Source organism: Hippocampus bargibanti, linkage group LG05 (genome assembly GCF_051943395.1).
Source record: "Hippocampus bargibanti isolate YZ-2025 linkage group LG05, ASM5194339v1, whole genome shotgun sequence".
Lineage (NCBI taxonomy): Eukaryota > Metazoa > Chordata > Actinopteri > Syngnathiformes > Syngnathidae > Hippocampus > Hippocampus bargibanti.
The window spans coordinates 13280107-13303584 of record NC_142738.1 but is presented as its reverse complement, the minus strand read 5'-3'; the positions used below and the strand labels follow the sequence as shown (position 1 = coordinate 13303584).

General features: G+C 41.3%; 2 protein-coding genes across 5 annotated transcripts in view; one reads left to right on the top strand and one right to left on the bottom strand.

Moving 5' to 3' along the window:
• mafb (MAF bZIP transcription factor b) overlaps positions 1-20545 on the top strand; it is a 61872-nt gene extending 41327 nt beyond the window's left edge. Inside the window, exon 3 of the mRNA XM_088996896.1 lies at positions 19604-20545. The gene's annotated coding sequence lies outside the window, so the exon portion shown is untranslated. The remainder of the gene's footprint in view (positions 1-19603) is intronic.
• Positions 20546-20971: 426 nt separating this feature from the next.
• Positions 20972-23478, bottom strand: part of wwox (WW domain containing oxidoreductase) — a 202486-nt gene continuing 199979 nt past the window's right edge. For all 4 annotated transcript variants that reach the window (XM_088996689.1, XM_088996692.1, XM_088996691.1 and 1 more), the window contains one exon: positions 20972-22534. In XM_088996689.1, coding sequence (XP_088852815.1) covers positions 22337-22534 — 198 coding nt within the window. In that variant the 3' untranslated portion in view covers positions 20972-22336. The remainder of the gene's footprint in view (positions 22535-23478) is intronic.

The window sequence follows — 23478 nt, the reverse complement described above, 5'->3', positions numbered from 1 at the left end:
GTGTGTGTGTGTGTGTGTGTGTGTGTGTCCACTCCTCTTTCCTCACTGTCAAGTGTGTTTGCTGTGTATCCTAATTAGCTAATAAAGGTCGCAACATGGCTCAGCGGGTGTGTGGCGCGGACATGCAAATGAGTTCGAAGTTCACAAAGATGAAATGTACCTCATTCCTGGGCTCCATAAGGCTTTACGCGTATTATGTGTACGATTCTCGGCAAGAACCTAAAACGGCGTTCATTTGGATGATGAGCTGATCAACTGAATCAGGTGTTTTGCAGCCGGGTCAGATGGAAAACAGGCAGGACAGAGGCCTGGAGCTGGACATATCTTATCTAATGTATTGTGCAAGTCCACTATAAGTTAAAGGACAATCGACGCCACTTTTTTGTTTCCTAACTGACACGAGAAAAACATTTTATAGCATCTAAAATACCCAAAACATGCAGGATGATATTTTGAGTCAAATGCAAAACACCAATAAAAATGACGTGAAGTGTTCAAAAAGTACTTCAAATTGAACCCGGAAGTGGCCAGTTTTAGAAGGTCCCACCCCCTTGTTCGTGATGTCACGCCAAGACGTCTTGCCTTGCTCGATAATCAAAACAATGGCTTCAGATTCGGAGAAGATGCTTTCTTGTTACTCATCCAGTTATGAATATGATTCAAATAGTTCTGAAGAGGAAAGCATAAATGTTTGCAATCGATTAAAGAAATTATTCCCTGTCATTTTGAGGCATCTGGACAGAAATGTAGCACCCAGAAAATGCAGAAGATGGCGCCAAAGCTCCGTTGGAAATGTGCGGATTTGTCTGCTTAGAATTTGTCTCAGCGAATATGAAATAGTTGTCTTGGTGCAACATGCAACAATTCACCATCGTGTTATTCATGAGTTTTCAGACCAAACAAAGTACCTCAAATGCATTGTGTGTCCTTTTCTCGGTCAGGGGGGTTCCTTCCGTGATGTGACGTCAGGACTCGTCACCAACTCAAAAACAAAACTTACTAAATATTCATTCAGTACAACTCTTAAAACGTAAAATATAGCTGTATGCGGTGGAATCTTTGTAAAATATGCTCAGTAGAAGTCATTTGAAGCGATTTTACAATTTATGGACACAACTTGTCCGGAGGCGTCAGTTGTCCTTTAAAACTGATATAACGTGGCAATGTTGTTGCATCTTGGAAGGGAAAACATATTTATCCCACTTGGGGGTTAATGGGGTGAATTGGTGTTCCACAACAAGTGGACTTTTCGTTGGAAGGGGAAGCAGAAAACAGGGTATGGCTTTGATGCATGAAGATTGGTTCACACTGCAGGATATTTTCACATGTGTAGGTTTCGTTGGAAAAGAGTTTCACTGTATACAATCTTGTATGATGGAACAATCTATTTGTTGCGACAACATTCTCTACCCGTTCGTGTTGCATGTTCAAAACATTATTAAGGAAGTCACAGATTTAACTTCTTCTACTTGTTAGCACAACCGTTCAGATGGCAACAAAGTTCCTAAACTGTGCAAGTTACTTGCTACATTGCTGTGTGATGAACAACTGTCAGTATAGCTTAGTTTGGGGCCTTCTCTGTCACTTCTTCTCATTCTTAACTTGTTCACTGCCATCCCCAAATCTATTCGGGAATTGAAAATATGACGAGGAGCGCCATTCCCGAATATGTTCAGGTTTCGGTTTTTCTTGCGAGGGTGCTGATAAAGCGCTGGTCAGACCTATGGCAATGTTTATTTTTCATTCCACAAGGGGGCAGCATTTCCCCTTTTCCATGTTTGTGCTTTGTTCCAGCTTCAGCTGTTGTTAAAGTGCTACATAAATACAGTATGTATTGCATTGTATTTTGGACAGCTACCTTTATTTCAAGCTCTTATAACTCCAGACCCATATAATTTAGGAATTAACTCTTTTTTTCTGATGAAAGAAGAGAGTCTAAAGTTTCTCATGCTGCATTGAATGTTTATGTAGTCCTAAATCTCAATATTCTGTGGGTCCTGGAATTTGAGTGACAATGACAAAAACCCTGGCACTGGTGTGGACACATTTTTGCACATCGTTTTCACATTTCTCTTACAGTTGACTTCATTACTGCACAGCACATTATGGCAAAATGTAGTAGTAGAACTCCAAATTTGTGACCTTAATTGAACAACAAATAAACAGGTGCTGACTGTTGTCTGACCAAGTGCTGTTTGCTTACTCGCTCGCTCTTTCCGGCTAGTAAAGCAAGGGAGGCCTGTTCCGACGCGAATCCTTTCAGTGGCACTCTTCGGGTCGATCACCTTTCTCAGCAGAGCTTGTCTCACGTCTTTTAGCCTTAAATCAGGCGACTGTCCCCATGTGTGAAAGCACTCTCCTCCTCTCTTACTCCATAACTCCTCCCGTCTGTCAGTCTTCTCTCGCTCACGCGCTTTTTCTTGCTCGCTTTCTCTTTGGGCTTCTCTCCATTGCAAACCTGCTTTTTTATGTCACTATTTATGGTTATATCAGTGCTTTTTCTTCTTCGTTTCATAGCATCATAGCAGTGTCCGGCACCGCCATTTCTGGACAGTAAGGATATATATAGGGCCTATACTACCAGTAAGACTTTAGTTCGCTGAAGAAGCATCTTGGATAAGAAGCGAAACGTCCGACACCTTCAAAGAAGTACAGATGACGGCTGAAGAAACATTTTCATCAATGGACCACTCCTGTACGACTGAGAGCTGACACAGACATTTTGCTGCTGTGAATTGTAAATATCTCCACAGTGAGACTAATAAAAGATAATCTAAACTAATCTAACCCGTTCTATGGACAGCGGTTTGTCAGGGTGAAGAGAGGTGGTGGTGGTGAACCCCAAAAGAAGCAGGCAGGAGGGAGGCAAATTAAATAATGTCGTCAGGAACAAAATCTCGAACAACAATGTCATCAGAACAAAAAAGGTCCAAAGTAGCAAACAAAACCATAAGTAAAACACAACAAGTCCAAACAAACAGGGTGAAACAAACAATAACCCGACACTGAAAGGTCGTGCCGGGTTGGTTGGTTACTACAATGAAGAGCTATTCAGATGTTGTTTTCACTTGTATTAATTTATCTTAATGTCACAGTTGGACATCGAGCATGACGATGGAACCTTATGTGTGTTGACATCCACTGCCATTATTTTTTCCATGCCTAAAAACACTCCAAAAAATCCTGGGCTAGGTTATCCTTATTTGTGCATGAAAGACTTCAATGCACACTATTGCTATTCTACGGAAGTGTGAGGCACTTTTGGGGGAATTCAGGGTGGGTGATTATGGATTACGCGTTTTTGAGGATTCTTCTTGAATCTTTGAGCCTGGAGGAAATGTAGAGGACAGATGCAATGTTTGCGCATGGGGAGACAGAATGTCAAGGACAAGCTTTGGGGGAGGACTGACTTTTGGTTGTCACAAGTAGGCGTCACTAGAGTATAAGAATCAAGCGTATATTTAAAAACAAGTTTTTATTTGAATATCTTAGAAGTCAACCTGCACACCTCCCCACCTGCATTTGCAAACTTTGTTTGGATTGTGGGTAAATAATTCAGAGTAGTTGAGTCAGAGGATGAAAATGATCCAAACAAAGCGAGTCTTACTCTCTCACTCATCTGCTATGATGGAGATACCGTACGAGGCGAGAAGCACTAGTGCGGTTCCTCTAATGCTGCGGGCCAAACTGATTGAAGGTGTTTTTAACTCACATATCTTTATTTTTCCACCGCAATCGCGCTCAGTGGAAAGTTTGGCATTAATCCGCATCTCTGTTATTAGACTTTCTGCCTACGCTGATATGCAACCGTGTTTATCTTCACTGGTGAACATAATGAGCTCAAAGAGTGAAGATGCTCCCAAGTGTGAGGGTTTATCGCTGCTTCTCCGCTCTGGCATTATTTTGTCTATCAACCTCTTGTGTGCAACTTTTTTTTGAATGGGAGGGGGGTTGTTTTTCCATAGTGCTGTTATGCAAGCTGTGCAGCGGAAGTTCACTTTGTGTCCATCAATGTATTGTACGGCAACCACCTAAGTGGGTTTACTTAGAATTCCAAAACTATATCCAAGGAATCAGTAAAATTATGAATATGTTGAAATAGTAGAATACATTATTGACCAATTACATTTTTTGCCAAGAGGAGAAATAAAAAAATATATTTGCAAAATTAATGCGGTATGCATAAAGCAAGCATACTTCTGTCACGGTTTTGCGAGGTGGTGATGGCGGGTTCGGATCCCAAAAAGTAGGCAGGAGGGAGCAGGAGGTTGTTTGACAAATTGTATTAAAATAAAGTCAGCAGGAACAAAATGTAAAACATCAAAATGATCTGAATGGAAAAAATACAAAGCAGCAAAAGAAAACCAAGTGTAAAAGTCCGCCAAGGTTAAACAAACACGTACACAATGCATGCTGCAACCAAGCAGCAAACAAACAATGAATCGGCACCGGATGATCGTGCCAGGTGTCTTTTTAAGTGTCATTGATTATAACGACCAGCACCTGCGAGGCTGCCGGCAGGGCTGACGTCGCTACCCGCTGGTCGCCAATTTGATCGGGACGACCAGCACCTGTGCAGGTGCAGGCGGGGCCGACAGTGCCCCCCGTTGGTCGCCAACCAGATCATGACAGTACCCCCCCTTCAAGGGGCTGCTTCCAGAAGTCCCAACAGTCTCCCAAAAGGTCCACTCGCCAGGGAACGGTCGGTGGAGAGGGCAACCGCTGCCTCTCCAGCATACGACGGGCGGCAGCCTGATGGGAACGGGACTCGGCCTGGGGTGGACGAAGACGCGGCACGGATCGTCGTGGGCGTGAGTGCGATCCCTCTCGCACGTTCACGCGACGGCGCATGGCTCTGCGTGGACGTCGAACTGCCAGGCGCAGAATGGCACCCCGTACGGCCGTATGGGACCAGGTCTCGGCCGGACGCCGACGTGGGCGTGAACTGCCCGGCTCCGGGGGAACGAGACGGGTCCAGAGCCGCTCCGGGATCCAGCGGTGAGTGGGGTCTCGGACTGACATTGACGCGGACGTTGCACGGCTCGTCGTGGATGAGACTCAATCCGTCATGCACGACGACAGCGTGGCTGGACGTGGGCGTGCAATGCCAGTCACCCAGGGTCACCCTGGACGGCCACCTGGAAGGAGGTCTCGGCCGGACGTTTACGTGGACGTTGCGGCTCGTCGAGTGACGCAATTCAAACTCGACGAGGCTTGCGCTAACGTGGACGTAGCATTGCCAGGCACAGGGTGGAAATGAGACGGGTCCGATGTACCTGCGGGATCCGATGGTTGGCCGATTCATTCTGTCACGGTTTGCGAGGTGGTGATGGCGGGTTCGGATCCCAAAAAGCAGGCAGGAGGGAGCAGGAGGTTGTTTGACAAATTGTATTAAAATAAAGGTCAGCAGTAACAAAATGTAAAACATCAAAATGATCTGAATGGAAAAAATACAAAGTAGCAAAAGAAAACCAAGTGTAAAAGTCCGCCAAGGTTAAACAAACACGTACACAATGCATGCTGCAACCAAGCAGCAAACAAACAATGAATCGGCACCGGATGATCGTGCCAGGTGTCTTTTTAAGTGTCATTGATTATAACGACCAGCACCTGCGAGGCTGCCGGCAGGGCTGACGTCGCTACCCGCTGGTCGCCAATTTGATCGGGACGACCAGCACCTGTGCAGGTGCAGGCGGGGCCGACAGCGCCCCCCGTTGGTCGCCAACCAGATCATGACAGTACCCCCCCTTCAAGGGGCTGCTTCCAGAAGTCCCAACAGTCTCCCAAAAGGTCCACTCGCCAGGGAACGGTCGGTGGAGAGGGCAACCGCTGCCTCTCCAGCATACGACGGGCGGCGGCCTGATGGGAACGGGACTCGGCCTGGGGTGGACGAAGACGCGGCACGGATCGTCGTGGGCGTGAGTGCGATCCCTCTCGCACGTTCACGCGACGGCGCATGGCTCTGCGTGGACGTCGAACTGCCAGGCGCAGAATGGCACCCCGTACGGCCGTATGGGACCAGGTCTCGGCCGGACGCCGACGTGGGCGTGAACTGCCCGGCTCCGGGGGAACGAGACCAGTCCAGAGCCGCTCCGGGATCCAGCGGTGAGTGGGGTCTCGGACTGACATTGACTCGGACGTTGCACGGCTCGTCGTGGATGAGACTCAATTCGTCATGCACGACGACAGCGTGGCTGGACGTGGGCGTGCAATGCCAGTCACCCAGGGTCACCCTGGACGGCCACCTGGAAGGAGGTCTCGGCCGGACATTTACGTGGACGTTGCGGCTCGTCGAGTGACGCGATTCAAACGCGACGAGGCTTTCGCTAACGTGGACGTAGCATTGCCAGGCACAGGGTGGAAATGAGACGGGTCCGATGTACCTGCGGGATCCGAAGGTTGGCCGATTCATTCTGTCACGGTTTTGCGAGGTGGTGATGGCGGGTTCGGATCCCAAAAAGTAGGCAGGAGGGAGCAGGAGGTTGTTTGACAAATTGTATTAAAATAAAGTCAGCAGGAACAAAATGTAAAACATCAAAATGATCTGAATGGAAAAAATACAAAGCAGCAAAAGAAAACCAAGTGTAAAAGTCCGCCAAGGTTAAACAAACACGTACACAATGCATGCTGCAACCAAGCAGCAAACAAACAATGAATCGGCACCGGATGATCGTGCCAGGTGTCTTTTTAAGTGTCATTGATTATAACGACCAGCACCTGCGAGGCTGCCGGCAGGGCTGACGTCGCTACCCCATACTTCTGCACACAACGACAAATTCAACAGGTTTAAATGAGTCATAGAGGATGTTATAAATATGTTCTATTTCTAGTCCCTGAGCCTCAAGAATGGGGAGGGTTCACCCAACGATTAACTCTATGCACTACTATGCAGCAGATGCATGCTCCTAACAATGCGCTGGGTCGTACGTCATTGGCAGCAGTCGCTGGTGTCAGGCGTTTGCATGGGAGGACATTACATCTCATTAGCAGTGTTTCCAGTCTCTGTCAGGCCTCGGGAGATTATACAATGAGAGTTCCTTCACATTGCTAACATTGGCTTTTACAATAATGGGTCATAAATTAATACAGTGTGTTCAGCAGTAAATAGTGTAATGCCGCTCGTGTTTACAGTACGCCTGTGTATAAATGGCCCAATCAGCGCGTGATTACGGCCGGACTGCCGCCATTTACTGTCCCATTTGTCAATCAGGGCGATACGAGACACACAGTGAATGTTGATGAGGAAGAGCATGGCAAATAACTCTATGTATTTTATTATTATCATCCCTCCCACCAACCACCCCTACACCCATCCAACCGTCCGTCCGCCTATCTATCTATCTATCTATCTATCTATCTATCTATCTATCTATCTATCTATCTATCTATCTATCTATCTATCTATCTATCTATCTATCTATCTATCTATCTGTCTGTCTGTCTGTCTGTCTGTCTGTCTGTCTGTCTGTCTGTCTGTCTGTCTGTCTGTCTGTCTGTCTGTCTGCCTGCCTGCCTGCCTGCCTGCCTGCCTGCCTGTCTGTCTGTCTGTCTGTCTACCATCTATTGTCAATCGAGTATTTATTTATTATCAAATGTATGACAATAAAAATGGAATCTCAGTACAAGTACAATGGATATTAAAACGCTAATATAGAAATGAAATCAGAAAAGCAGGTTGGTAACAGCTAAATACACATGTGCATTAACTGTTCAAATTATGTAAAGGGATTTGTCCAAAATGCTGCTCAAAGCAAGAACATTTTGAAAATTGAAGACAAATAAAATTAACCCCTTAACCTTGTAATCTGATAACATGATATTTGTCCCAGTGTCGCTGAAAAGGTTAAAAGGAACAAATTCATGTGGTGGAAAAAAATGAACTTGTCCTTCTATGCTTTTTCATGGGCAACATTAAATGATGCGTAAACCTGAATCAGGCACAAGGGCCTTGAGTTTGACTCCTGTGTTATAGGTCCACAAAAGGACATGAGCACTGAGCTTATTAAGGTATACTTCACCTCTCTGTCTGTGTCAATTGGGCCAGTTGTTTTCACCAGATCATTCGCACATGGCAGAGAGCAAGGTGTGATAAGGGGGGAGGCTGCGGGAAGGAATGGGAGATTAGGGGCTTTCTAGCCCTTATGAAATGTACACGGGGGTGAATTTCTGTGGTGTTAATGGCTTTTTAAATGTCAGGGAAAGATGGAGAATGATAAAAGAGAGATGTGTGATCCACAGTCTTCATGATGATTACCAAAGAACATGCTACCACTTTCACCTCCTCTGTGTGTGTTTGTGTATCAAGGTGCGTGTGTGTGTGTGTGTGTGTGTGTGTGTGTGTGTGTATGTGTGTCTGTGTGTGTGTGTGCGTGTGTGGGTGTGTGTGCGTGCGTGTGGAGGAGTGGGCCAACTTGCGGTCAAGCTTATGTCAGCGTGATTTAGGCACCAATCAGATGAGCTGTGAGGGAGGTAAAAGAAATAATGGGGAGAGGCAGACAAGACCACACTAGTACTTGCCACTTTATTGTTGTGTTGTGTGCATCTTATGTGCATGACTGGATCAGAAAAGAAGAAATATACCACATATAACCTTTTCCACCAACTTCTATATTCTCATATTGTTCAGTATTTGCATTATGCATCCAGACTATACTAACAACAAGTATTTGGGCACAAAGTTTTAATGCATCACTTGAATTCGAAATCATGCAAAATGGGAATATATATTAAAATATATTTTTATACTTTTAATTAAAGATATTTCATAATATATATTGACTACTCACAAGTAATCAACATTTTATGCAGAATAACTCCATATCATAGGGGCAAACACATTTTTGCTATTTATTGTCCATCTCAATTAATTTGAGTATGCTGGCAAACCTGATTTTTTTCCCCGAGTCCAACTCAAAAAATGACGCCCATATATAAAATGGACGCACTGCATATACAGTGAAGTTTCATTTTGAAAACCCACAAATCACCATATCAAGAGTTTATAATACACTGCTGCCGGTTTATTGCCGCTCTCAGTTGAATTGTCTTGTCAAACTAAGCATAAAACAACGAGAATTAATGACGCATTCTGTACATAAGACAACAGCATACATTTGAAGACCATTTGCAAAATGGCTTCGATCAAAGTTAACCAACAGCAGCAATGTGGTGGTGTCATAATATATAACGCAGGTGATCTAGATGCATCTATATTTAATACAGCGGTTATATTGATGTAGTGTCTCATTTCCTTAAGGCCTACATAATTTATTTTGTTGAATAAAATAATTGTAGTAACCTGTCAAGGCTACTAGAAGCACACTTAAAAATCAAGTCATGACATCCTTTGTGAACTGAACTTCCTCTAGAACCCTTTGTCGACTTTCTGTGTTCTGTCAATCATGTAAAAAAAAATAGTGTGTGTGTAGGCGTGTGTGTGTAGGTGTGTGTGTGTGTGTGTGTTTACTACGCTGGAGCGCTAACAGAGGATTGAGTGATGTCACAGCAGACTGCATTTTAATAGAGAGGAGAGCAATTAAAAAAGGTACAGGGCGAGAGGTGGAGGGGCTGACACGCACGCACGACAAGCACACACACACAAACACACACACAGAATTTCATTACGAAGGACGAGTTAATTAATTGCGCAGTGATTCATGGCACTCGTAATTAATCTGCTAGGTATGCGTTTGTTTTGTCGAGTGATTCCTTGCCTCTCCATTCGTCACATACAAACACACACACACCCATGCACACGCACACACGTGAACGCACACACACACACACACACACACACACACACACACACACACACACACACACACACACACACACACACACACACACACACACACACACACATTGGCACATGTCTGTCCTTGCACAACAACCGCCAGATGACCCACAGTGTTGTTATTGTTGTACAGGTGATAATACCCCAATCAATCAGTTTTGGTTGTATCCGCCCCCTTTGAATGGTATATTTCCAAACTTTTTCCGGTGTATAAGGCGCAACGGACTATAAGGCGCAACGGACTATAAGGCGCACCTTCAATGAATGACATGTTTTAAAATGTTTTCCATATATAAAGAAGACCACATTATAAGGCACTACAGTAGAGGCTTGGGTTACGTTTTATACAATATATCCCAACATGCACTGCGCACGACATTTTCTACAGGGGGAAATGGAGTCATGGCTGCTGACAGCAGTTGTGAGTCCTGTTGTGGCTCAATATTACTTCACATGTAAGGCATATAAGGCGCAGGGACCAGGCTTTTGGGTGTGCCTTATACACCGGAAAATATGGTAATTAAAAAGAATGTAATGAATTGAAGAAATGGTGCATCCTTTCATGCTTCAGTTCAATGCATGATTCGCTCATTTTATTAAGAGGAGCAAAAAATCAGGCTTTTTACTTCTCCTTTTACGCCTCCCCTCCTCATAATGCTTTGCGCGGGTGGGAGTGGTGCATTTGGAGATTGAAGAGGAAAAAAGATTGTTGAATGAGCGATGAGGTGGCAATATAAATCTCCACCTGTTAGCTCGCTACCACCTTCCTCCATCTCCCTTGTCCCCCCACAGCCCCCAACTCTTTTTTTGCTGACATCGGTTGAGATATTGCTCTGAGTTTTCCGGGTTTGCATACATGATCTTAATTTATTCCAATCCAACAAGATCGGGTTTATTTACAAGGCAGGTCTGGTCGGCCGCCAGCAAGCCCATTTAGTGCATTGTGGGGCCAGAGGGGGTGGGGGTGAAACAGAGAGACTGTGATCACACACAGAGTAGTAATGCGAGTGGTCGCAGTGTTTCTCAATGAGGCGATTATGTGCGTGGAGGTTATTGTGCCGTTTGCGAATGACACCTAAATCAACCCGTGAGTATAAATCATAAGTTCTGCGGCCAGGTGTACAACAAAAGCGCGAACCGGAAGTAAAAGGAACCAATGCTTTGGGTTGGAATTGGGTCCATCTGGCTGAGTTTATGCACCTATGTCTCATTAATTTATATTTATTCATCTTATTTTTATAAAACAGTGTTCACAATAGTACTGTAGTCTTCAAAATTTTTAAAAAATAAGTCGTTCTCTCTGCTTGTCAATGATGTGGATTTGTTAAGTGAATGCGTGAAAACCACACCCCAGTCAACTGTCAATCAAATAATATACCATTTATAGAATATGGACAATGAGGCACTCTAATGTGTCCACGCCATTGGACTGTTTGAAGTGTAGTCGTAGGAGGTGTCAAGGACAAATAACTGTTCATATGAGCAAAGGTGAGTAGTATAAGTGAGTATATACTCATCCTTCATGCAAACAAACGTTTCTTTTTAGCCACCCCCCACCCAAATAAAAAAAAATCTGGACAATTAAAATGGTACAAAACATTTTAATTATTTCCCTCCATGCCTGAATACTAAATAGTTCTGATCTTTACACATACGTATTTTGTAACACGATCTTCAAATATGCACAATGCAATTAGAATCTAATTTGTTCATTGGGATTTTTTTTTTTTTTTGGGGGGGGTGTCATTGGCATGGTCAGGCATACATAATGTTTTGGCCACTTTCTACGAACAAACAGTGCATCACTCGGTGTATTATTTTGCTTAGTTTGTGTCTTAGTTTGTAATTTTGAAATGTATCTCAAAAGTTGAAGAAATTAATCTGATCTGTACTCTGTGGGACACTGACTCATTTTGTCTCACACACATACACACACACACAGCGCGTAAACAGAAGTGCATATCTCCTTTCAGCCTGTGGCGGTCTTAACCAGGCGCGTTACATCCCCGCCGATCTATTATCTGCGTGTGACAGATGTATTCACTTAACGGTTTTGATAGTTATTGATTAGTGCGGCCCAAGTCAGTTAAGAAGGGGGGGGATGAGTGCCCAAAATCAACATAGCTGTGGGCGGCCATGTTTGTAAAAGTGAAGGGAGTGCTTTCAAAAGAGGATAACGAGGATAATCGGCTGTGGGGTTGTTTTTGGGGTGGTGGTGGGGGGCACATTGTATATATATATATATATATATATATATATATATATATATATATATATATATATATATATATATATATATATATATATATATATCGAGAGAGAGAGATAGATAGATAGATAGATAGATAGATAGATAGATAGATAGATAGATAGATAGATAGATAGATAGATAAGAACATATGGAAACTGATATTATTCCCATTTTCCAAGGTCTAAATTAGCTAAATATACCAGTTATTGTGATCTTGGATGCTATGCCTGCCTCAAGAGCCATGTAATTTTATTGTTGACGTTTTTCAAAAACGCTGCAAAATTTAGGGTATTATGTCCTTATTTTCATTGTAGCTTTCCAGAGGTTGATGCTACAGCATTGAAAGTGGTACCAAATGAAGGCTAATAAAATTTTCTTGAATATGGTGGTAAGCACAATAAAACACATGAACACATGTGTAAATTGTAGCTAATTTTAATGCACAAACAGCTGGGACACTACAAAAAATCAGTTTGGTAGTATGATAGCACTGCACTGATATATATATATATATATATATATATATATATATATATATATATAAATATATATATATATATATATATATATATATATATATATATATATATATATATATATATATATATATATATATATATATATATATATATATATATATATATAATGCATAAGAAACTGTCAGATAGGATGTTACTAATACATGTATTATCACTTCTTCAATGTGGCTTTTTTGAAACTGTCATTTTTTTTCCTGTGGTACTCCATAACTTGTAGTAAGCAGCTTCTTTGCTCTGGGTCAGTTGTGATCTGAGTTGCAAAGTCACTCATTAGTTTCACACCTCTCTCAGCCACATCATTGGTCACTTTCACTGACCTCACAAACTTAGGTGCATTCATGTAGCTGTCAATGTCTTCCCAGGTGTCAGCAGGAGTAGTGAGCCAGTCACATTTCACTCGAACAGCATCAAACAGAAAGTGAGACTCTGGCCCTACCAGGTCTGTGAGAACTGTAGCTGCCTTGATGACAGGAAACACTGGCTTGCCTTTCCTGTAACTCTCAGGTTTCTCTGTTTCTGACAGCTTGACTGCGAGCTTCTCTTTTGCAGACTTGGTCATGCTGACATGTGACATGTACAAGGTGAATGGCACTAGTTGCTGGGTCAGATACCAGCGGAGGTTGTTCAACAGAGGTTGCCAGTTCATAGTCATACTGCTTGTATTGCAGCCTGTTCTTCATAAGCTGGAGGTCATGGATAGGTGCATCAGCTGCAGATGTGGTGGCCACCCAGTGGCTGGTATAGAATAAGGCCAGGAACTTGTTCATCCAGTGTTTTTGAAAAACGCCAACAATAAAATTACATGGATCTTGAGGCAGGCATAGCCAAGGTCCAAGATCACAATAATTGGTATATTTAGCTAATTTAGACCTTGGAGAATGGGAATAATATCAGTTTCCACATGTCTGAAGAAAAAGGTCAATTTTGAAGAGGTGTATATATATATATATATATATATATATATATATATATATACAGTAAAGTCTCGTTATATCGATATTCAAGGGAGTCCGAAAAAATATCGATATAACCGGGACTATCGATATATCCGACCCTGTTTGCATGTAATTTTCTCCGTGCGTGAATAGAAATAGTATCGATATAATCGGGACTATCGATATATCCGATATCGATATAACAAGACTTTACTGTATATATATATATATATATATATATATATATATATATATATATATATATATATATATATATATATATATATATATATATATAGTGTGTGTGTAGTGTGTGTGTGTGTGTGTGTGTGTGTGTGTGTGTGTGTGTGTGCGTGCGTGTGCTCGTGTTTGTGACCTTGGCGTGGCCCGGTAGTAAAGTGGGACATGAAGCGAGTCGGCGTGTGAGCAGCCAAGCATTGGGGCCTCCTCAGATTATCAGACTTTATTACTGGCACCGAGCAGTGGCCTGACAAATCCTCTTATTTCATTCTCTCTCTTTTACCTCGGTCTCGCTCTTTCTCATTTACTCACTCACCTTTTATTTATCTCCACCTCCCCACTTCCATTCTACACTCCCAAAACTCCACCTCTTCCGCCCCCTTTTCATCATCCCTTGTGTTTCTCTGCGCACCTTAGCAACTCGCTCACGGACTTGGGCCAATTTCCTCACTTTCTCATTGTTTCCCTTTGCCACTCCACAAGCTTATCGCTCCACCCCCACCTGCACCTTTTATACCTCCGACTCTATGTTGTGATGAATCTGTGGACAGAGGCTAATAATTGTATTTCAGCCCAAGTGCTCATTTTTCTTAGCGTTTGAAATGTATGACAGGCAGGAGCTCTTTTACTCGACTAACACCCCACCGCCCCCTATCTACAAGCCTCTCCTATCCCATCACCTCATCTCTTACTACCCCATCCCATCGTTTCCCCTTCTCACATTTCTTCCCAGTCGTACACAGTTGTCGGAGAAAATAACTCAGGGTTTACAAGGTCATACTGTCTCGCGGCGAGGACACGACGGGGAATTTGAAGATTTCCTCGATGGAGTGGTGGCTTCCATACTTCGAATACATGAATACAAACACCTGCAAGTTATGGATGATGTGGGAAGACTAGCAAGGGGGAATAATTGAAGATTTGGATTGTAGAAGTGAAGAGTTTTGTGGTTTTGTGATGAAATGATGTGCTTTTCAATACTTTTATCAAAACCCGTTCTGAGTTCCCGCAGATGATTAAGAAGTCTTATCATATTTTTGACACTTAATAATTATCGATTTTATAATTATCAATAATCTCAAAGTAACATTCTTAAAAAAAAAAGAATAACAATTTACTGAATGACTCACAGCTGCGGAGCCAACAATACAGTGATGTGGTTTTAGTCAAGATTATACACACATTTATATCGAATAACAACTGTGGACATTGGGAAGATTGGCAAATCGCAAATTGTAAATGGAATTTAAAACTCACGTGCCTATTGCATATTTATATACAAAATGTTCTGATTAAATGTGCTCAATTTTACTTCGTCAAGTGGAAGCACAAAATAGAATTAGATGGATCTAGTTACTGCGATTGGCTGGCAACCAATTCAGGGTGTCCACCGCCGACTGCCCGAAGACGGCTGGGATAGGCTCCAGCAACCCCCGCAACCGTAATGAGGAATAAGCGGTATGGAAAATGGATTGATGGATCGAGTTACAAGATTACACATCTATGTTGGTATCTCTATATCCATGTTCTAGTTAAGTGACCAATCCATGGAGTCCTGAAGTAGTTTTTGGGAGAATACGTTGCAATCCAAAATGGAGCCCTGTGGGTTGCCAAAAAAAACAAGACCTCTAAAACAAAAACACTAGAGAAGATTTGGACTTTCACAATACATTAATTTTCTACACATAAATAACAATATGTATTTGGACTTGGAATTAAGGAGTTATGTTGAAAGACGAAAGTGAAAGAAGTAAACATCATTTTATTCAAACAAACACTAATAATTCAAATAATAATTATTTTTATTATGATCATTATTATTCTTCTTATTAGCATTGTTATTGATGGTCTTATTATTTGCTCCTTGTTATTAATTATACATACTAGCGTTTCCCCCGAAACTGTGCAATAGCTTTTGTTTTATCTCAGCCTGCTTCACATCAAACTGATATAAAGTGACTTTTCTGAGAAATAATAAATGTATAAATTGGAGGAGGATGTTATACCACAAGTTACCAGCATAGTCGGATGTAATCTGGTAAATTTTCATTTTTCATTTTATGCAAATTATTTATTCTTTCTGCGCGGCCCGGCAAATCACCCACGACCGGTACTGGTCCGCGGCTCGGGGGTTGGGGACATCTGTGTTAGAGAGTATTCACACAAAGCCTGCAATTCATCCGCATGTGCAGAGGAGTTTCTGTCCTTCTGTTTGCAACTAAACCTATTGTTTGGCATAAATTAACAATTCATGCTGAGCATATGTCAGGTCCGTGATGTGGATTCATCACTTTATCTAATAATACCCAAACTTTGCATCAGACTTCAGCAACTGGCTGATAACCCATCTTGGGTGTACCCAGCCACTCACCCAAATTCAAGTGGTTTAGGTTCCAAATTATTCCAAACGCAATAGAAGGAGGATAAGAACACATCCGCTGAATCGTAACTGTATTTAAAACACTCAATAGCGGCGTCACACAGTCCGAGGAGAACATAAACAAATTAACTATATGTGCGAAAAAGGGGTTGGCAGTGTGACAAACAGCGATCCGTTTTAGTGTCATTTGAGCAAGAGTCTTAAAATTGCACACGCCGCAGCAGGGTGTTGGCACCCTACTGTGCTGTTTAGCTCTGAAACAGTGGTGGTCATACAGAAACAGGAAAGAGAAATGATAACAACAACCATTAGGCAGTAGTGGTGCCTTTAATATCACAAACACTAGAATATAATACAAGGGCAGGAAATACATCTTTTTTATTCTCCCCACTGCTGCTACAAATCATCAAATACGTTCACTGTTTCTCTCGCAGCCTTTGTGCATAAGAGGAAACACCCTCCAAAGTTATACACATCATTCTTATTGTCAAAAATCCATCCATCCATTTTCAAAATGCTTTATCCTTACGGGAGTGTTGGTAACTTCGCAACATCATAAGTTGACTACTGTAGTTACCACTGTTCCTGAGAGGGGTTATTAATGACACTTTTTTACGCTTTTACTGATGTAAATTCACCCCTAAAGTTAAAGACTGAACTATGAACTATGAACTATGACATAAAAAAAAAAAATAAATACATAAATTCATTGATTTGGTGATTTGGTAGAGTGGTACTTTGACTTAGGAGGGTGCTACTATATCACTGAATATATCCATCATTTGGGTACCATACCCAAAACTAACTAACTAACTAACTAACTCACTCACTCACTCACTCACTCACTCACTCACTCACTCACTCACTCACTCACCGACCGACCGACCGACCAACTAACTAACTAACTAATTAAACTAACTAACTAACTAACTAACTAACTAACTAACTAACTAACTAACTAACGGGCGGACGGACGGAGGTACGGACAGACACAGACGGACGGACGGACGGGCGGACGGACGGACGGACAGACAGACAGACAGACAGACAGACAGACAGACAGACAGACAGACAGACAGATAGATAGATAGATAGATAGATAGATAGATAGATAGATAGATAGATAGATAGATAGATAGATAGATAGATAGATAGATAGATAGATAGATAGATAGATAGATACTCGGCACCACAGTTCACGAGCAGCTGATGAGAGCAACAAAGACTGACTGAACTATGCAGCATCACTTAATGAAAATGTATCCGCAGTTTTAATCACAATGTGGCCCTCACCACAGAAGAGATGGAAAGCGGGCAGAGTGGGCGGTTGAGGGAGGAGGAGGAAAGGCAGGGACTTTATTGCCGGCTGTAGTTAGATGGTAAATTTCCTCCTGGCAGATATTTATTGAGTTAGTCGAGTCTAGAGAGAGCTTTAACATTGATTGTGATCATTAAATATATCCGCCGCAAATGGCGAAATGGCATTTCCCTCAGTCAATGGAGCCGACAGGGGCTAGAACAAAGGCATAATCAAATCAATCCTCTCATAATTATTCCTTGAGAGGTGAAATTAATCACGAGGAGAAATAAAAACAATAATGGAAAATGAAATGGTCGCTCGTAAACAATTACAGCCCAAATTGAAATGAACTTAGTGAAGGGAAGAAAAGAAATCAAGGAAAGAGACATTGTTGGTTTTTGCTTCATCTTGGCCTCTGGTGCCTGTATTCTGTTATACTACACATTTGTGTGTGCGTGTGTGTGTGTAAGTCGTTTTATTTAAAATATTTATGTAATTGCAGCTTATGTTGAGGTTTCGTTTTGTTTAAAGGGTTTGTTTTTGTACCAGTAGTAGATTCGTACCCTTGTTAGCCAAGGCCCACATAATATTCGGAGCAGTGAAATGGCCATCAAATTGTGGCGAAAAATGGTGCTAACTGTATTTTTTCCATTACGTTCTATTTATCTTTTCGGGGTTGTTGCCAGACAGAAGATTACAATTAACCCAGATGAAAAGTTTTCTTCACCCGTCATCTGGACTTCTCTGACGGTGTCGGATGTTTTGCTTCTCATCCAAGAGGCTTTGTCAGCTAACTACAATGACCACTGCTGTGATAGGTCCATGCTCTAAGGTTGGGGGAGCAGAAGACTATTCCTTGAAGCCAATCTGATGACTTCTTTTGTGCTGACTGATTATTGTCTATGACTGGCCCCGATTGCCCCATTCGCCCTGGTATCACCTAATCAGCATGACTAAGCCTACGTGGTAACGATCTTAGATCTTAGTGCCTTTTGAATGAGAAGCGAAACATCCGACACCTTCAAAGAAGTACAGATGACGGCTGAAGAAACCTTTTCATCGATGGCCCACTCCTGTACGACTGAGAGTTTACACAAATGTACTAAATTTACATTACTTTCTAAAAAATTACTAAAATTACATTACTATCTTTCCTGATTAAAATCAGTCTTACACAAATTTGAGGACTGGATAGGGATTGATGATATTTCCATTCAATTCATCATGAAAACATTGGCAAGGACTGGATTAGGGTGGTTGGGTGAAAGGATTTCAAGGTCCTCTTCTTTCCTCCTACGGTTTAGAGGAAGTATAGCATATTGATCAGCTATCAGGACGATTCCGATACGAGCTGATCGATGACACTCGCTGTGGAAGCCGGGCAGGCTCCTCCCACTTTACTCAAAATGCTTACATCTGGTCGTTCGATACAAGTGGTCACAATTCACCTTAATCTGAATATAGATAAAATGTTCAAAGGATTTTTAATGAAACTGAATGTGGGGCTGGTTGGCAGAAAGAGGCACGTGTTTAGCACCATGGACAGCAACTCGAGAAGATTCAATTGTTCAAATCTGTCACATGAAGATTTCTTTGCTCCAGTGTTGTAACCAATGTCACACTGAGAGTGCAATGCCATCTGTGTTTCCGAGTGTGTGTTTAGTCGGTGTGAGATTCACTGGAAAATGCTGTCACGTGATGTGAAAAATCCAGTGATAAGACACCTGCACTGCAAAGTGCATTGCTGATGACAGCAATGTGACACACACTGGCGCTATCGCCTTCCTTTTGTGTATACACGCGTGGCATGTGCCTAAAAATGTGTTCTTTTTATTTTGGAATATGAACAATCATCAAAAATAAGGAACGTGTGAGCATCCGTGGGTTCAGCTGCTTCATCGATTTCATTTTTTCCCTCTTTTGCACAGCCCAACTGCACGCACTCATAACTTCATGATATGAAATGACACTTGATGTGTTTTATTGCTGCTTGGGTGGCCGCAGCATTGCTTGTTTGCCGCCTACACAAATATCTCCCCCTAATGGCCAGCAGATTTACACACTCTCCTTTTAATGAGCTTTGAAAGCAAAACACACGATTGGCCAATTTTTTTTCATGTTTATATTTCTTCAAGGCTTTAATTTGCTTAATTTCCTCTCCACAGATATCTCTACACTGGAACGCTGACGTTTCAAGATGGACAAACAGCACCCTGACTGTAATAAAGCACAAGGTCTCAAAAACCAACCAAACTAACGGCGGCGCAACTTTGACCCTTCACGTCCCCAAAACGCTCCCAATTAAAAAAAAAAAAAAAAAAAAAAAAAAAAAAAAAACAGACCATCCACCAGACTGAAACTCCATCACATTGTCCCCCCGAAAAGAAAATAATCTCAATAACATTAAAAAAACAAAAACAAACCCTCCAAATTATTATACTGTTATCACAGTGTAATTTATAAATAAATAGGGGTGATTTATCGAGAAAACTGGAGAAAACAAAAACATGAAGTGATGTCCAAGTGATGTTGTAAATATTGTACAGAAGATAGGGACATTATTAAAAAAATGGATGATGAATTAAAAAAAACATTGAACAATTATATATATAGAATCATACCGTTGTGTGTTGACATCAACCATGAGTTTAATATTGTTTATTTTTTAGACCCAACCCTGAAGGATTAAGACACAAGAAGGAAACCTTTATAAATAGAACATGCCTCTCCCACCCACTCCCAAAAAGAAAACAGAAATTTAAAAAAATTGGGAATGATGGACTATTTGGACAAAGGAATATTAGGGCCACAATGAAAAAGAACTGTAAAATGTCTTTTTTTGACTGGGGTATAAAGCAATGTTCCCTCTAATTTTTCATGTGTCTGAGCAGACACATAAGCTCCCTGACCACACTGAGGACCACTGTGAGCAACATCAGATGTGTACGCTGTCGCCACAAATGAACGGCGCGTATGGGCAGGGCACATTCGTGCCGTCCTGCTCCGATTGGCTGCATAGCGTACATGAACTGTACGGCATTATTGGTACGGCACCTGTCACTCATTGAGTTACATTGCAAAATGGAAGGAAAAAAAAAAAAATATATATATATATATATATATATATATACAGTACAGTCTCGTTATATCGATATTCTCGGGAGTCGGAAAAAATATCGATATAACCGGACTATCGATATATTCGATCCTGCGGCATGTAAATTTTCTCCTTGCGTTCATAGAAATAGTATCGTAATAAGCAGTACTATCGATATAACCGATATCGATATAACGATACTTTACTGTATATATATATATATATATATATATATATATATATATATATATATATATATATATATATAAACCCTCAAGCAATGTTCACTCATGTGTCTGAGTAGACACACAAGCTCCCTGACCACACTGAGGACCACTGTGAGCAAGATATATATATATATATATATATATATATATATATATATATATATATATATATATATATATATATATATATATATATATATATATATATATACACAGTAAAGTCTCGTTATATCGATATCGGATATATCGATAGTCCCGGTTATATCGATACTATTTCTATGCACGCACGGAGAAAATTACATGCAAACAGGGTCGGATATATCGATAGTCCCGGTTATATCGATATTTTTTCGGACTCCCTTGAATATCGCTATAACGAGACTTTACTGTATATATATATAGTTAATTAGACCAATTATATGTAGAATTGGTCTAATTAACTAGATTATGTCAGTTCTAAAATTAGATATTAAGTACTGTAATGCGTTTCCGTTTTATTCTATTTTGTGCACTGCATAGAAGTTCAAGCAGTGTTTGTGCAAGCAGTGCGCGATTGCGCGCGCGCATCTTAGAGGGAACATTGGTAGAAAGAAAATATTTTGAGAATAAGGTTTGAGGTCTTCAAAAAACTGTTTCTTTAAAAGATAAAAAAGAAAACCAGTTTTTTTTCCGTTAAGTGTATTTTTCCCCCTCTGAAATATTGTCAATGTGTTGTATTTTCCTGTTCTGTTTCCTGTTATATTGTTGCTTCCTGTTAATGTTTAAATCAATACAACATTCCTTTTCAGTACAACCTTTCCCTGTCAAAGTCTTACTTTTTGCTTATAATATTGCTACTTTGTACGTACGACAAGATACTAACTTTATTCTCAAACTATTTAATTTGTCTGGTGATAACTCGACGGTACTCTGAAAAATTGTGTCTTCACAAATGTAATATATTACTGCCTGCAAATTATGACTGCATTTTCCTGGTATTACTTGTTCATTATTGTAAATTTGTTCTCCTTCAATGACAAATCAGATTGCAACATTTTTTTGCAATAGTCTAATTCAACCTTGAAAAATTGTTAACATTTTCTTGTAAATACTCTCAGAAATTTACTTTCTTGTAACATTTTGAGTCTATACTTCACGTCAAGGTATGACTTAATTCTTGTAATTAAACAAAAAATACGAGATGATCTCCATGTCTGCCATGTGTTATAGTATTTTCGTTTTTTTCAATGTGGCCCTAATATTACTATGACTATTTGTGACACTATTGGTGACATTAGACACAGAACTACATATGAGAGAATGTCTATTGGTGAACATTTACTTTCAAAGAAAGTTTTTTTTTAACAAGGAAGAAAGACAAGAAAAAAACAAGAAGACCCAAGTGTAAATTGATCCCCCTTACCCACCGAGTAATGTTCATGTATCCCCATTATCCCCTCCTCTTGCATTTTGACGTGTTCATCCACACGGTCGTGCTTTTGGCAGCTCTCCCCAACAACACAGTCATGAGGCTTCCCTATTCTTCCCCCTTTTTTGGGAGAAGGGGGTCAATGACAACCATGACTCCTTCATCCTCAGATGGCCCGGATCTGGCCCGTGGTCTCGCCCTGCGCCACGAGGCGCTCGCTCAGCTCCCACAGGCCGGTGGCAGCATCCGGGTCCTGGGCCTGGGCGGAGGGCTCGCAGCGGAAGCAATTGTTGAAGTACATTCCCCCCGCGCCCTCCAGCTCAGGAGCCACGGCACAGTACACGCTGGTGGCGGCACCTTGTTGCTGTGGAAAGACAAATCCAACGCACAAATGAACTCAGCAAAGGAAACACACAAAGTGGACATGCTGCCTCTCCTGTACATATATTTATATACATATATTTATTTATCTATGTCTCTCTTGGGTGTCTCTGGGACCATTGTGAACAAGAACAACATGATGGATGAAGCTTTTTATGTGTGAAGTGAACCCCAACATACACACGAAGAATTTTGGGACCTTAATTGCTGTTTTTGTGATCATACGTGATACAAAAATGTTGCTTTGGTGCACTCTTGTAGCATCTCGGCCCTCCATTTATTCAGGCCATAGCTTTGTCTAATAGAAAAATAGTGCTTTGTTGTCCACTGGTGGCAGTCACAGACAATTATAAAGTTTTTATGCGAATGGGGTTCACCGTATATGTGAAAGGATGAGATTATAAATATAGTATGTATATTTTTCACATGGGATTAGTGCGTGCCATCACGGTGACCTACTGTTTAGCCGTACTGTATTATGATTCGGAGTTTGAATCTCAGCTCAGCTAAAGTTTCCTCTCGTCCTGCATTGGTTCTCTCTGAATACTCAAGCTTCCTCATATATTCCAAACAAACATTTATGTTGGGGTCATTGAAAACTTGTAAATAGGTGTGAATGTGAGTGTGAATGGTTGTGTTTCCACATGGGCTCTGTGATTAGCCACCTTTTGTTCAACATTAGCTGAGATTGACTCGAAGCACACCTTCCAACAGAATGTGTATAAGCACTCTAGGAAATAGCGGGTTGGAAACCAAGGGAGCTATAGATAGTACGAACAGGTTAGGCCTCAAGGTTGAGCCTTGTGGTATGCCAAAATCTCAAACTGTAATAGATGAATGCTGGTCTTTCTGAACAAGAAACTGTATATGAACTATATATGATTTTAAAAATATCACAACTGTTCAAAATATGCTTTCGATTGCATA